The sequence below is a fragment of the Artemia sp. Qi Xiang Cuo genome, chromosome 10 (assembly GCF_049724085.1).
Source record: "Artemia sp. Qi Xiang Cuo chromosome 10, ASM4972408v1, whole genome shotgun sequence".
Lineage (NCBI taxonomy): Eukaryota > Metazoa > Arthropoda > Branchiopoda > Anostraca > Artemiidae > Artemia > Artemia sp. Qi Xiang Cuo.
In genome coordinates this window covers 12,360,490-12,373,662 of record NC_142803.1, presented here as the reverse complement: position 1 = coordinate 12,373,662, position 13,173 = coordinate 12,360,490, and the positions used below count along the sequence as shown (strand labels likewise).

Genomic DNA, 13,173 nt, shown 5'->3' with positions numbered 1-13,173 from the left:
TTATGGATTGGAGAAATGAGTGCTATAAAAGAATCAGATATCTTCAAGCTATGGAGAAAGCCTCATCATGACATTTCTGTAAACAAAACAAGGAAATTAAAGAAACTTAAGTCTTTCTGAAAAGAATTTATGATGGAAATGAATATTGTACTTGAATTCAGGATATTTGAAATTCTGATGCTAGTGGTAAATTTTTTTTTGGCTATCTGAATAATCTGTAAATACAAGCGTTTGCCCAAGGATAAAAGATCCTTATTTCCATTTCAATTGCAGTTTAAGGTAGTCATAATAGTGTCTTCTTGTCATGAGGAATATTTATATAGGAATGCTGGTAAATTTCTAGTGGGTCATATAATTTAGCTAAGATGAAAGTGAAAATGTCATTTGATGCCTTTTCACGCTTTTTCATAACTCAATAATTGCTTCTGGGATTGCATCTTAAGCCCTTAAAGGGGCTCCAAAGGTATTTCATTTTTGTAACCATGCAAAGAAGTTATCAACACTAGCTGAGTTATTGAAAAGTGGTTAAAACCATACTAGGCCCTCTTGTTTATAAATAAGTTGTTCAAGAGTAATATATTCCAAAAATACTTAGGCCTATTTATAACAATTCAAACCTCATTTATTAGGCGACTCAAATATAAACTGTTTTCTTACTGTTTCAAGTTTTTCAAATGCTGTTGACAAAAATAGTGCTGAATTTTACAATTCAAAACTTTGCTGTCAACAATTCAGGGTATATATTTGCACATGTATGGGGGTACATTTCATGGTAAATTAGCAGTGGGCCATTGTAGCATTCCACTATGCTTGTGCTTAATTCTCTGCTTAGATAAAATATTTATTTCAAAAAATGACTATCACAAGCCCCAAAGGGCCGAATTCACATTTTGGGGTGAGATAATAAAAAAAACATAGAAATAGCACAGCAACTAAAAAACTGGCTAAACAATGCCAAAAACAACAATATCAGAAAGGCAAAGCCATTCTTAAGTCTAAAAAACAAAAAGTGTCAAATGTAAGAAAGTTAAAAAGGCACAAACTAAAACAAAACCAAAAAAAAGTGAGATAAAAATAGTGTTAAAAAGGTTTAAAAGAGACTATATAAAAAGGGGAGGGAACAGAAGAACCAAACGGACACAAGCATGGGTATCACTAGTACAAAAAAAAATAAAAAAAAAACTAGTGGTTTATTTGATCAGTAATGAAGGGGACAAAGGTTTTTTCATATCTGGAGGTTAAAGAACGGATGGGGGACAAGATCGGGCCGGGTTCAGAAACAGTACGGGGCAGGCGGTGTCTGGATGGGGAGTGTCTTTTGGGGAAAATGTTTTCTGTGCAAGGGTTTATTATTGCATTTTTTGCACAAAGGAGGCACAGTGTTCGTCTCCTGTGCTCAAGAGTTTCCAGTTTGGCCTTTTTTAGAAGGAGTGAATATGGTACCAAAGCTTCTTTAAAAATTATTCTTAGGACTCTTTTTTGAATAGATTCAATTTTATCTGATTCATCATGGGAGATGCCAGGATGCCAAACTGAACAAGCATATTCAAGATGCGGGCGGACAAAGGAAGTATAAATCCTTAAAGAACAGGATGAGGGGATGTTAAATTTATTCAAGAGCTTAAAGAGAGACATGGATGCATTAGCTCTATGGACAATATCTTTCATGTGGATATCCCACTTTAAATTAGAGAAAATTGTAACCCCAAGTAATTTAAAGGAAGACACAGAAATATCTGGGGGGATAGGGTCAAGGAAGGCGGGAGTATATTTCAAGAAATTTATCGTCATTATATTTGATTTAGTGGAATTTACTTTCATATTTAGGTTCTTAGCTTCATCTGAAATGTGGGTTAGAATTTCAAGGGGGTCACTTTTAATATTCCTGTGACATACTTCAAGGATCAACAAATCATCCACGTATTTCCACCTTTTGGGGAAGTCCTTACCAATATCGTTAATCATGACTAGAAATAAAAGTGGTCCCCAATAAGGTTCCTTGAGGAATTCCACAATATATAGGGAGGGGGTTAGAGAAAATATTTGTGTATTTAACAACTTGAGATCTATTTGTCTATTTGAAAGAAACGATATAACAATATTTCCTAACAGAGGATCAAGTTTAAAGTTAACCAGTAATAAACGAATTAGTGTGGCGTGGTCAACCAGGTAAAACACTCTTTGGAAATCAACTAAGACAAGGTTCAGCCAGACATTTGGTTTATCAAGGTTACTTACAATGGTATGCATTAAGTGCACAAGGTAATGGGTGGTGGAAGTTTTCTTTAAGTTACCAAACTGCCGGGTGTCAATACGCAGACAAATTTTATCCTTAAGCCAGTCACAGAGGAAACCTTCATAAAGTTTGGAAAAAACAGAGGTGAGTGTAATGGGGCGAATGTTAGCGAAAGTCAGACTGGGGCATTTTTTAGGGACAGGTGTTATAAAACCTTGTTTCCAGCAACTTGGGAATTTACTAAATTTTGTGATGCGGTTGAAAATATTTGATAAAGGCTCAGCAATTTTGTCCAAAAAGGCTTTAGGCTAAATAAGTCAACTGGGATGTCCAAGGGACAAATACTTGATTTTCTAAGCTTAAGAATTTTATTTATAACATCAGAGGGAGAAATAAAGGGGAAGGAAGTATTGGGAGGAATAGTTGGACTTGAGCCAGCGAAAGGGGGGAGACTTTGCACGATGGAAGCAAGGTACAAGTTCAAATCATTGGCAGTCTTATTAGGGGGTTCAGGGAGATGAAAATCAACTTCGGAAGGTCTTTTTCAACATATTTCTTTAATTTTTCTGTACCATTACTTGGGCTTGTTAGAATATAGATCTTTGACTTTATTATTATAATAATTAGAAGCTGCTTTTCTTAATTTTTTCTTTGGGAACTTCCTTAGACTATTAGCCTCAGTAATGCAACCTGCTTTGAAAAAATTGATTTTTTTTCTTATAAGTTTTTAAAAGACTCAGTAACATAAGGCTTATCTGTAGAACACATTTTAAATTTTTTCTCAGGGAAGTGGAATTCATAATTACTCCTCAATAGATTTTGGAGGGACAAAGCCAGTTAGTCAACGTCATTTGTTTGATACACAGTGGACCAATTTTCAGTAGTAATCCAGGAGCCAAAATTGAAAAGTCCTGAGTCAGTGAGAGGTCTATAAGCGGTTTCACTTATAGAAAACAACTGTTTAACTTTAGCCAGCGGAGATCGGAAAAGGCTAAAGTGGTAACTACCCCCTAGAGGGGGCAGAGTGGAGACGGGTTTGTAAAACTTCAAAAGATTAGTGCAAATTAAATCAAGAGTAGTATTGCCTTTTGTAGTAGGGACATTAACGACCTGTTTTAAATTAAAAGCACTACATGCTTGCACTTACTTAATGCTTGTGCTGTGCTTAGATGTTGCTTTATTTTGTAGGTAGCCTAGGTCAATAAACCTTTATACTAGAGAAGTATTACATGGTGTCAGAAGTGGGATCTCATGGATGCACTACAGCCATCAATCTACTGGGAATCCAGCTCCCTAGCAGAAAAATGGGACTGTTTACAAGAGCATGCCCAACTGATGTTTGCAGGCCAACTGGCAGGCAAAACAGAGAAAGCTCTGTGCCTACCTACTTATCTGGGCTGGAGCAAAAGGACAAGAAATATTCAACACCTTCACCATTGCAGACAGGAACAGAACAAAATTGAATGGTACCTTGAGAAATTTAAGGTGTATGCATCACCACAGAAGAACACAGTTTTGCACAGTATCTGTTCCAAAAACGAGACCAAACCGAGGCAGAAAGTGTAGAGAAATATATTACAGAGCTCAAGACATTAGTGAAACCATGTTCTTGCTTGGACCCAAACAAAATGGTCTGCAATTGCATAGTTTGCGGAATACTAAACCAAATGTATGTGAGAAGCTCCTGGCTGAAGGTGATGAACCTATGCTTGAAAAAGCAACCATTATGTGCAGAACCCACGAAGTGACCCAGGCACAGCTTAAAACATTCCATGGAACTAAGTCATATTCCCATAAAGCAAGAGATTGATTCCATATCACACTACCCAAACTGGAAGAGCAGCAGAAACAAACAAGAAGCAAGTGGCTCAAAGAGCAAACCATGCTACTTCTGTTGCAGAACATACTCCCCCTCCCAAGTCTGCCCAGCAAAGGGCAAATCATGCTCCATCTGCAAAAATCTCAACCATTTTGCACAAGTTTGTCAAAGTAAGACAGTAAATGCAGTGGAAGAAGATACTGTTGAAGTGGACTCTGGTGATTAAACTGTATTCCTGTGCTCCATCAAACAAAGCAAAAACAATATGAAGCAGTGATACCTTTGATCATCAACAATCAGTTCCCTGTTCAGTTCAAAATCAACACAGGGGCCCAGGTCAATATCATTCCCAAGAAGTGCTTTGACCTCATCACCTCAAAGCCCACTGTGAAACCCACAAGCCAGCGCCTCACCAGCTACTGTGGAGCAAGGATTCCTGTAACAGGAGTCTTCAAATTATCATGCAGCTACAAAGATAACCTCAGCAGCAGGCAACAATTCTTTGTAGTAGAAACTTCAGCTGCCCCTATCATAGCCTACTGTTCAAGCCTTGATTTGGACCTGATTAAGCTGGTACTGAATGTAAACTCAACATCTTCAAGAGTACCATTTCTAAAGGAAAAGTGCAAAGAAGTGTTTCAAGGAATCAGGAAATCAAAGGAGAATGCAACATATACCTGAAAGACAATACCACTCCAACTGTCTACCCAGCAAGACAAGTACCCCCAGCCATGCAGGATAAACTCAAGCAAGAACTCAGCCACCTAGAAGACCTAGGGATTATTGAAAAGGTTGTTACCCCAACACAGTGGGTCAATTTGATGGTTATGATTGAGAAGGACAGGTCCATAAGACTGTGCATAGGCCCTGTAGACCTGAAAAAGTCCATCAAACGGCCCCACTATCCCATTCCCACTCTAGATGATGTCACCTCCAAGCTATACAGAGGGAAAATATTCACAAAACTTGATGCCCATTCTGGTTCCTGGTCAATTCTGCTCTCCAAAGATTTGACTTACCTCATGACATTCAGCACAATATATGGAAGATATTGTTTCAAGCAAATGCCCTTTGGAATCATCTCAGCCCAGGATGAGTTGCAGAGGAGGATGGAAGATACCTTTGAAGGCCTAGAGGGTTTCTTCATCATCATTGATGACATGATTGTGTACAGTACACTGCAAGAAGAGCATGATGAATGCCTAGCAGCAATACTTGAAAGTGCCCTAGCTAAGGGTATCCATTTCAACAAAGATAAGTGCAGAGTTTTTGGCCTCCAGTGTCAGCTACTTCAGACACATAATCAGCTCTTTGGGCATGCAGCCAGATCCTGAAAAGATTCACGCCATTAACCACATGCCAAACCCATCAAGCCGAGAAGAACTGCTAACCCTCCTTGGGATAATCAACTAACTCTCCAAATACATACAGAGCCTATCCACAAAAAACAAACCACTCCATGACCTGACAAAAGCAGACCCGTTCATCTGGTCAGAGGAACACACCCAAACATTTGAGGACCTGAAATGCTCTATAGTGTTGAACACCCTGTTGTTCAACCATTAGAGCAAGAACATCTAACTCATTGTCAATGCCTCCAGCCAGAGGCTTGGCGCCCATCTTGTTTTGGAAGGGCAGGTCACAAAGTATGCATCAAGATCACTCAGCAAGACAGAGCAGAAGTATTTGCAACTAAAAAAAGAGTTATACACCATCATGTATGGCTGTAAACACTTCCACCATTATCTGTATGGTTGCCACATTGATGTCATGACTGACCACGCCCCCTCAAAACCATTGTAGCAAATCCTATTTACAAAGCCCCACCATGAGTGCAATGATTAATGCTTCAGCTCTAGCCTTATAACCTGAGTCTGAGGTTCTGACAAGGATCTGAAATCCCAGTCACTAACACTCTGTCACATCTCCATCTTAGCAATACAGATCCAAAACTGGAAGATCTGGATTTCTACATACACCACATAGTACTGAACCTTCCAGCCAGCAACCAGAAGCTTGAGCAGATATGGACAGAAACAACACAGGATGAAACCTTGAGCACCCTAGTCAAAATGATTCAAGAGGGCTGGCCAAGTACTAGAAAAGAGTGCCTAACCTACTGGAATGTCCAACACAAGCTGTCTTTCACAAAAGGCATTCTTCTCAAGGGAGAAAGATTGATCATTCCCAAGAACCTACAGTTAGCCACACTCCAGCAGCTACATGCAGCCCACCTTGGAACTAAGAAAACCAAACAGGCAAGCAAGGATGTTAGTGTTTTGGCCAGGCCTCAGTGCAGACATTGAACAGTACATAGCAAAATGCCAAACATGTGCCAAGCACATGCCAAACAACTTGAAGGAGGCAATGATCAACCACAGCATAGAAATGCTCCCTTGGCAAAAGATTGCTACAGATCTGTTCCAATGGAATGGCTCCAGTTTCCTAGCAACTGTTGATTATCACAGCTGTTTCTTTGAAGTTGACAGACTTATGACAACATCATCCAACATGGTCATAGCACAACTTAAGGCCCACTTTGCCTGGCATGGCATACCATTGCAGCTAATGTCTGACAATGGCCCTCAGTTCACTTCTAGGGAATTCATCCATTTTGCCTAAGCCTGGGGTATTTCACTGAGCACATCTAGCCCCAAGTATCCCAAATCCAATGGACTTGCCAAGAAAGCTGTGCAGATTATAAAAAAAATTATGACCAAGGCAACAAAAAACAGAGAAGACCCTTTTCTGGGTCTACTAGAATGCCGGAATACACCAGTTGATGGGTTTGCATCTCCCGCTCAAATCCTTATGTCTTGCCAACTAAGATCCAGCACCACACATCACGTAAAGAAGAAGGTTGTCCTGACCAAACAGTTCACTCAGCAAAGAACTGAAATGTATAAACACCAGAAAATTTATCACAACAAATCAGCCAAGGCTTTAATTCAGCTCAACCCCAGTGATGCAATTCACATTCAGAAAATGCCTGATGGACCATGGAAGCAGGCCATTGTGGTTTCTCATGCAAAACAGCTGTGATTGTACTGGGTGCATACAAATGAAGGTACAATTCTGTAGAAGAACTGCAAGCACCTATCAGCCTGCCCACATCAAATTCCAAAAGGAACAAGTTTGGTTTGCAAAAGACTTGACAATGCCATAGTGCCAGACACAACTGCCAAGCCACCACCCTTGCTGTTTTTGGCAGACCAGTTCATGTCCCCATTGCCAATCCAGGATTGGAATCAGATCCCTAGCCCTAGCCAGAGTGCTACCACAGTGCTGCCCCTAGAATCAAGCATGACACCAACAACAGCATGCACAAGTTACAGCCAACTTGTAAGAAAAACCCTGAAACTGAACCTGTAAAGTGATTTAAAAAGTAGACCTGTAAATAGAGACAGTATGAGAGGAAGAAGAAGTGAACTAGTTAGTGAATATGTAAGAAGCAAGCCTAGCACCTTCTTACACATACCTTTCTGAAGGTACTCATTAGAGTGTGTAAGCCTGCTCACACTGTAAGTGTGAGCAAGCCTGTAGTGGGCAAGCCTGCCCACTCATCTACACAGTGGATGAGTGGGAGCAAGTGTTGAGTGTTGGTGTAAGAGGAAATGCAGGCAGCTTAAATGATAAAAGAAGGAAGATGTAGCATTCCACTATGCTTGTGCTCAATTCCCTTCCTGTGTCTATAGGCTACCATGCTTGTGCTGTGCTTAGATGTTGCTTTATTTAGTAGGTAGCCTGGGTCAATAGCCTAAACCTTTATACTAGAATAGTATGACAGCTGCATTATTTAGCTAGGATGAAAGTGAAAACATCATTTGATGCTTTTTTATGCTCTTTCATAATTCATATAAATTACCTTTGGAGCCCCTTTAAGGGCTCAAGATGCAATTAGCCCCAGAAGCAATTATTGAACTATGAAAGAGCATAAAAAGGCATCAAATGATGTTTTCACTTTTTATCTTAGCTAATTTATATGACCCACTAGAAATTTACCAGAATACCAACTGAACAGGTGAAAAGAAATAATGCTGGGAACTTTATTGTGGCTTACAATTAATTTTTAGCTAGAAAATTAGTATTAAATGAGGCATCAGAGTGTTATAAAATTTGAAAATAAGTAAAATTCACAACAATCAGCCTGATAGCCTAGCCTGCAACAAGCCTGTAGCCCAAATTATATTACATTTACTTGTTCTAATAACAATATAAATTTTGAACTGCAATTTCTAATTACCATATATAGGCCTTAGCCTCCTTTCTGTGATATCTTTTGAGGCCATTGTGATAAGAGGCAGAAAAATTGAATTAGCCTTTAACAAGCATTCCAGTGGCTTAAATTCTGGCACATTCGCTTTTTGAATAATGAAATCCCTAATCGTGTAGAGATCCTAGAAACTAGTATACCAGCTCGGCTGCCGTCAATCAAAAGGCGATATCTGACATGACAAGCGAAATTGATATTTCCGCGTATCCCAAGTAAAGACACTACGCTCTATCTATTGGTCGAGTCAAAAGCGCGATATCTTCAAAAATAGCCAAGATATATGGTAGTTTTATTTGGCGCTATCTGGAAAACTTATATTCTCTTGTGACTCAAAATGCGATATCTACACATTCAGATATCGGCTTTTAGATCTTTGCTTTTACTTCCAATGCATGAGCAGATATCGCCAAATAAGGCTAACTTTTTATCACATTCATGGTTGTATAGAAGAAAAGATTCCGTAAAACTAAAGAGTAGATATTGCCTTTTAGATCTTTGCTTTTACTTCCAATGCAAGAGCAGATATCGCCAAATAAAGCCACTTTTCATCACATTCATGGTTATGTAGAAAAAAAAGATTCCGTAGAACTGAAGAGCAGAATCATGAGCCGTGGCAATTTCTTGTTGAAAGAGGCCCTTAAGATAGCGAAAGAATAGTAAAGGTAATTGGCTTGTTAGGAAAAACTGTGTAACCTGTAAAAAATCCTTTTGAAATATGCAAGGATTTGACCCCAGCAAGGGAATCAGCCAGTAGGATAAGTCAGTTTAAGTTTCTAGTTTGCAATTCTGATGCAGGTTTTTCGTCATAGCTCGCGGGGCTCGTTTTGCAGATGGTTTGCTGTTGTCAGATCACATTATTGCTTGTTTGGCAAATGTTTTGTTTCTTTTTTTTCTTCAGCAGTGTAGGCTACCATATATTTTGAGGCCATTTAAGAAGAACCTGAACTCTGTTAAAATCTGACGAAAACAGGATTTTCCCAGTCAGGACCACTAGCTGTTTATGGGGTAGAGTACCCACTATTTTGGGGTACCCCAGATGCATGTCCTGTGCATATCCACAGTCAGGGTTGGAACTTCAAATGGATTTTTCTTTTCTTCTCTTACGTGTTAAAATGTAACAAATAACAAAAGTGTCTTATCCAGTTTTGGCCTCGAAAACGTTTATGACTGAGGTATCTACTTTAAATGTAAAATTTTAATGTAAATTATGTTTTTTCACTGATATAAAAATCATTTTTTACATGTAAACGTTCATTTTTTTTTACATTGCCAACCTCTGTCCACACTAAAAGCAATCAATGCATGTCTGCAGCACTCAGGCAGTATCTGTATATTTGGGGATCTGTCTCCTGTCAGAACTCTGCGCTTTCAAATAAAGTCTGACATTGTATCCGTCCGGGTCAAATGATTGAATATTAGAAACCACACAAAACTAGCCTTCAGTCGGGAAAGCCATTCGAATCCACCGTTTTTGCAATTTGTACCTTAAAGAAGCTCTCGCGGTTCCATGGCTGTGCTGAGATTTGTCCAGTGGTTGCTCGACTAGGTATTAATCTGGTATGCAATCCCTTCCCTTCCAAAATCTGACCCGTGGTCCAAAAGGTTTCGGGACCCCTCTGCTCTACGCTGTTTATTTATTTTTTTTTCTGTTGATAACCTTGTCTCTTTTTTCAAGAAAACAGCTCAAAACAATGCTCAGATTAGCTCAAAACAGACACAAACACTAAGATGGCATCAAAGATGCACGCTTATAGTAGTGAGATGTGTCTTAGAAAAAAGGAGAAAGCAGATTGAAAAGATTAACCAAAAAAATCCATTCTTACAAAATGGGTGCAACCCCAAAAACTGTAAGAAAAAGAGCAAAGAACTTACAATTGATCAGAAGAGACAAATCTATGACAAGTTCTAAGAATTAATCCAGGGATAAAGAATTGCATACATTAGGTCGTGTTTGTTAGTGACACGCAAAAAAAGGATCACCTTAAAATACTCGAAACGTATAAAATGTAGAGACTACAGTTTCGTGCATCGCCTACTTTTTGCTGTTGGAGAACTCACGTTGGTAGTGTGCCAAAAGACGTTTTTTTCAACTTTGAGTTACACCAGTTGGAAAGTCATCGAGGTGATATCGAGAAAAGCTAAAGACCGAGGGTGTTGGATTTTTCCCTTCAGAAAAAAGATGAGGTGCTAGAAAGGTAGATATGTACCGCAAAGCTATACGTATGCATATAGAATCGTTTAAACCGTGTCAGCCCAACTACAGGAGGTATAACAGTCCGTATGTGAGATATATCCCAAGAGATAGTACGTTCGAAGCTATGTTTGCTGACTTTCGAGAAAAGTTTCCCGAGCAGCGTTGTAGTCAGAGTTCTTACCTTCGAGTTTTGCAAGAAATGAACATATCAAACAAAATGCCAAGGTCAGATGTATGTGAAATCTGTGACTTGTTCAAAATAAAAGAATTCAGGCAAGGTGTGTCAGACGAAGAAAGGGAGAAGCAACAGGAGCATAGAAATTAGGCAGAAAAGGCTAGGCGAGAACTTGACAAAGATGCTGAGCACCCACACGGCAAGGAGAAGGCAGTGTTGACAGTTGATATGCAAAAAGACCTAATTCTTCCCATACATCTAGCAGTTAAAGAATCGCATTTTACAAGCAAGCTAGTGTGTTTCAATGAAAATTTTGTTTTACCGATTTCTAGTGCTCATACCGGCTGACCGGCTCGTCACTAGAAAGGGTATACTGCGTAGTATGTTACGAAGCAACATATGGTAGAAACGGGATGCTGTCGCCTCTGCTATTTTTGGTCTTGTGGATGAGAAAAAGTCAGTTGATATTCAATTTGGAAAGATCGTACATGCAAGTAACATGAAGAAAGACTCGAAACTATATTATCGATATGATGTTGACGACTAACTGAAAGCTGTAGATTTTCTGACAGTGAGAGCCAAAAGTGCTCTAGGCAAAGGTTTGCCTAAGAAGCTGGCGGTCCCAAGGGGGATTTCAAAGGACAAAAAAAGAAACATCCTTATCAAACTCGTACCCCACATTGCAGACATACGGAAAAGGTCTTTCTGGAAGAACCTTCCTATAGCCAATGTGCAAGACATCGTCGACGAATTCGAGGGCTGTGAACCAGAAGACGAGTAAAAACACGTAGACTTTTTTTTTATAACATAAAGGAATATGATCTTTGCTACCTTTATAAAATAAACAAATTCAATGTTGTGGAAACGCTTGTGCCGTAGTTTGACTTGATGTTGATGTATTCCTCTGAGATGTGCTTCTTTCCGCGGTAGAAGCCATCAAAGCCCAAGACCAAACTAGAGCTTGAAAATAAGGTTGTTCTACATCATGAAATAGCTGATGTTGCTGGCAAGCAAATGCGCTCATTGGAAACTGCGTTTCGATTTGATTTAAAGTCGTTTTGTAATACGGTCATCTCGTTTTTCTCATGGAATTTTACTGTGGCGTTCTTGCAGATACCTCCTTTTGTTGACTCAAAAGTAGGTTAGAAGGCGATATCTGCACTCATCTCAAGAACGAAAAAAAATTGTCTAGTTTTTCCTCAACAAACAAATTTGTCTTACTCTGAAACCTAGATTTGATGTATTTTTTTCTTTGAAAAACAGGCACCTCCTATCATGTTTTAACAAACATGGTAAACAGACATGGCTTCAAACTTTTTTTTTCGCTCTCCTGTAAAATCGAGTTTATGTCAGATATTGCCTTTTGATTGACGGCAGCCGAGCTATTAAGGGCGAATCCAAATCTAAAGCAAGTTTAAACTTGGAACCAAGCGGCTGATTTTGAGTATCACATGAATTTTCCTATAAAATTCAGTGAAATAGAATATCAAACAATTCGTGGTAACGATCTATAAATGAGAAGCGACTCGGCTCGATAGTAACCGAAACTTTTAAAAACGGAATGTTGATATTAAAAGAATCAGGTTATTATGCCGATTTTAAATATATATATATATATAATATACGATTTATTAGATTTAGTGTTAACCATCAAGAGTTAGAAGCCTGAGAAAATTTGCCTGATTTTTGAAATAGGGAGGGAAAACCCCCTAAAATTAAAGAAAATATTAATAAAAATCCCACAATCAGATTCAGCGTATCAGAGAACCCAGTATTGAAGTTTCAAGCTCCTATCTACGAACATGCGGAATTTTATTATTTTTCCTAGAAGACAGATCATGGATCCGTGTTTATTTGTTTTGTTTTTCCATTGGTGATTGTATTGAAATAATGGTCCTAAAAGTTCGGGAGAAGGTGTATTCGAATGGAAATTAAAAGTTCTAGCGTTCTTTTTAATGGCCCAAATGTTTGGAGGGTAACTGGGCCCCCTCTCACGCCCATTTCCCCCAAAAATTATCTGATCTATATTTTAAGCTAGCCATTTTGTTCAATATATTTGAAAGATCAAACAAGTATGTCTTTAGGTGTAAAATGACACCCACAATAGGTGAGGAGAGGCCTGTAAGATATGAAATTCACCCATTGTTAACTTATAGTATCTGTTATTGTGAAGTATGCATACATTATTTTTTGAGCGGGGTGGATTTCTGTAGGGAGAATCTCCCTTGAGAAGGTAAATTTCTGGGGGAAGGTGAACATTCCAAAGAAAATGTTATACTGGGAGGGGGGGCTTGACAAAATTAGTATACGAAATTATTTTTAATTGTTCTACATTCTCTTTTCCAAATTTGTCCTGTGGAGATGATGCGGGAAAATAATCCAGGGGCTTTTTTCCGCGTGTTTTGGTTTCCAGGAAATAATTTTCATGAAAGGGGGCATTACTGGAGTGATCAAGAAACCAATTACAGATTAAAGT

The 13,173-nt window shown here is 38.8% G+C and overlaps 1 protein-coding gene across 1 annotated transcript in view; it reads right to left on the bottom strand.

Moving 5' to 3' along the window:
- LOC148947479 (N-alpha-acetyltransferase 25, NatB auxiliary subunit-like) overlaps nt 1–8,451 on the bottom strand; it is a 123,786-nt gene extending 115,335 nt beyond the window's left edge. The window contains exon 1 of the mRNA XM_089095904.1: nt 8,299–8,451. Coding sequence (XP_088952030.1) covers nt 8,299–8,344 — 46 coding nt within the window. The 5' untranslated portion in view covers nt 8,345–8,451. The remainder of the gene's footprint in view (nt 1–8,298) is intronic.
- Between the last annotated feature and the right edge of the window lie 4,722 nt (nt 8,452–13,173).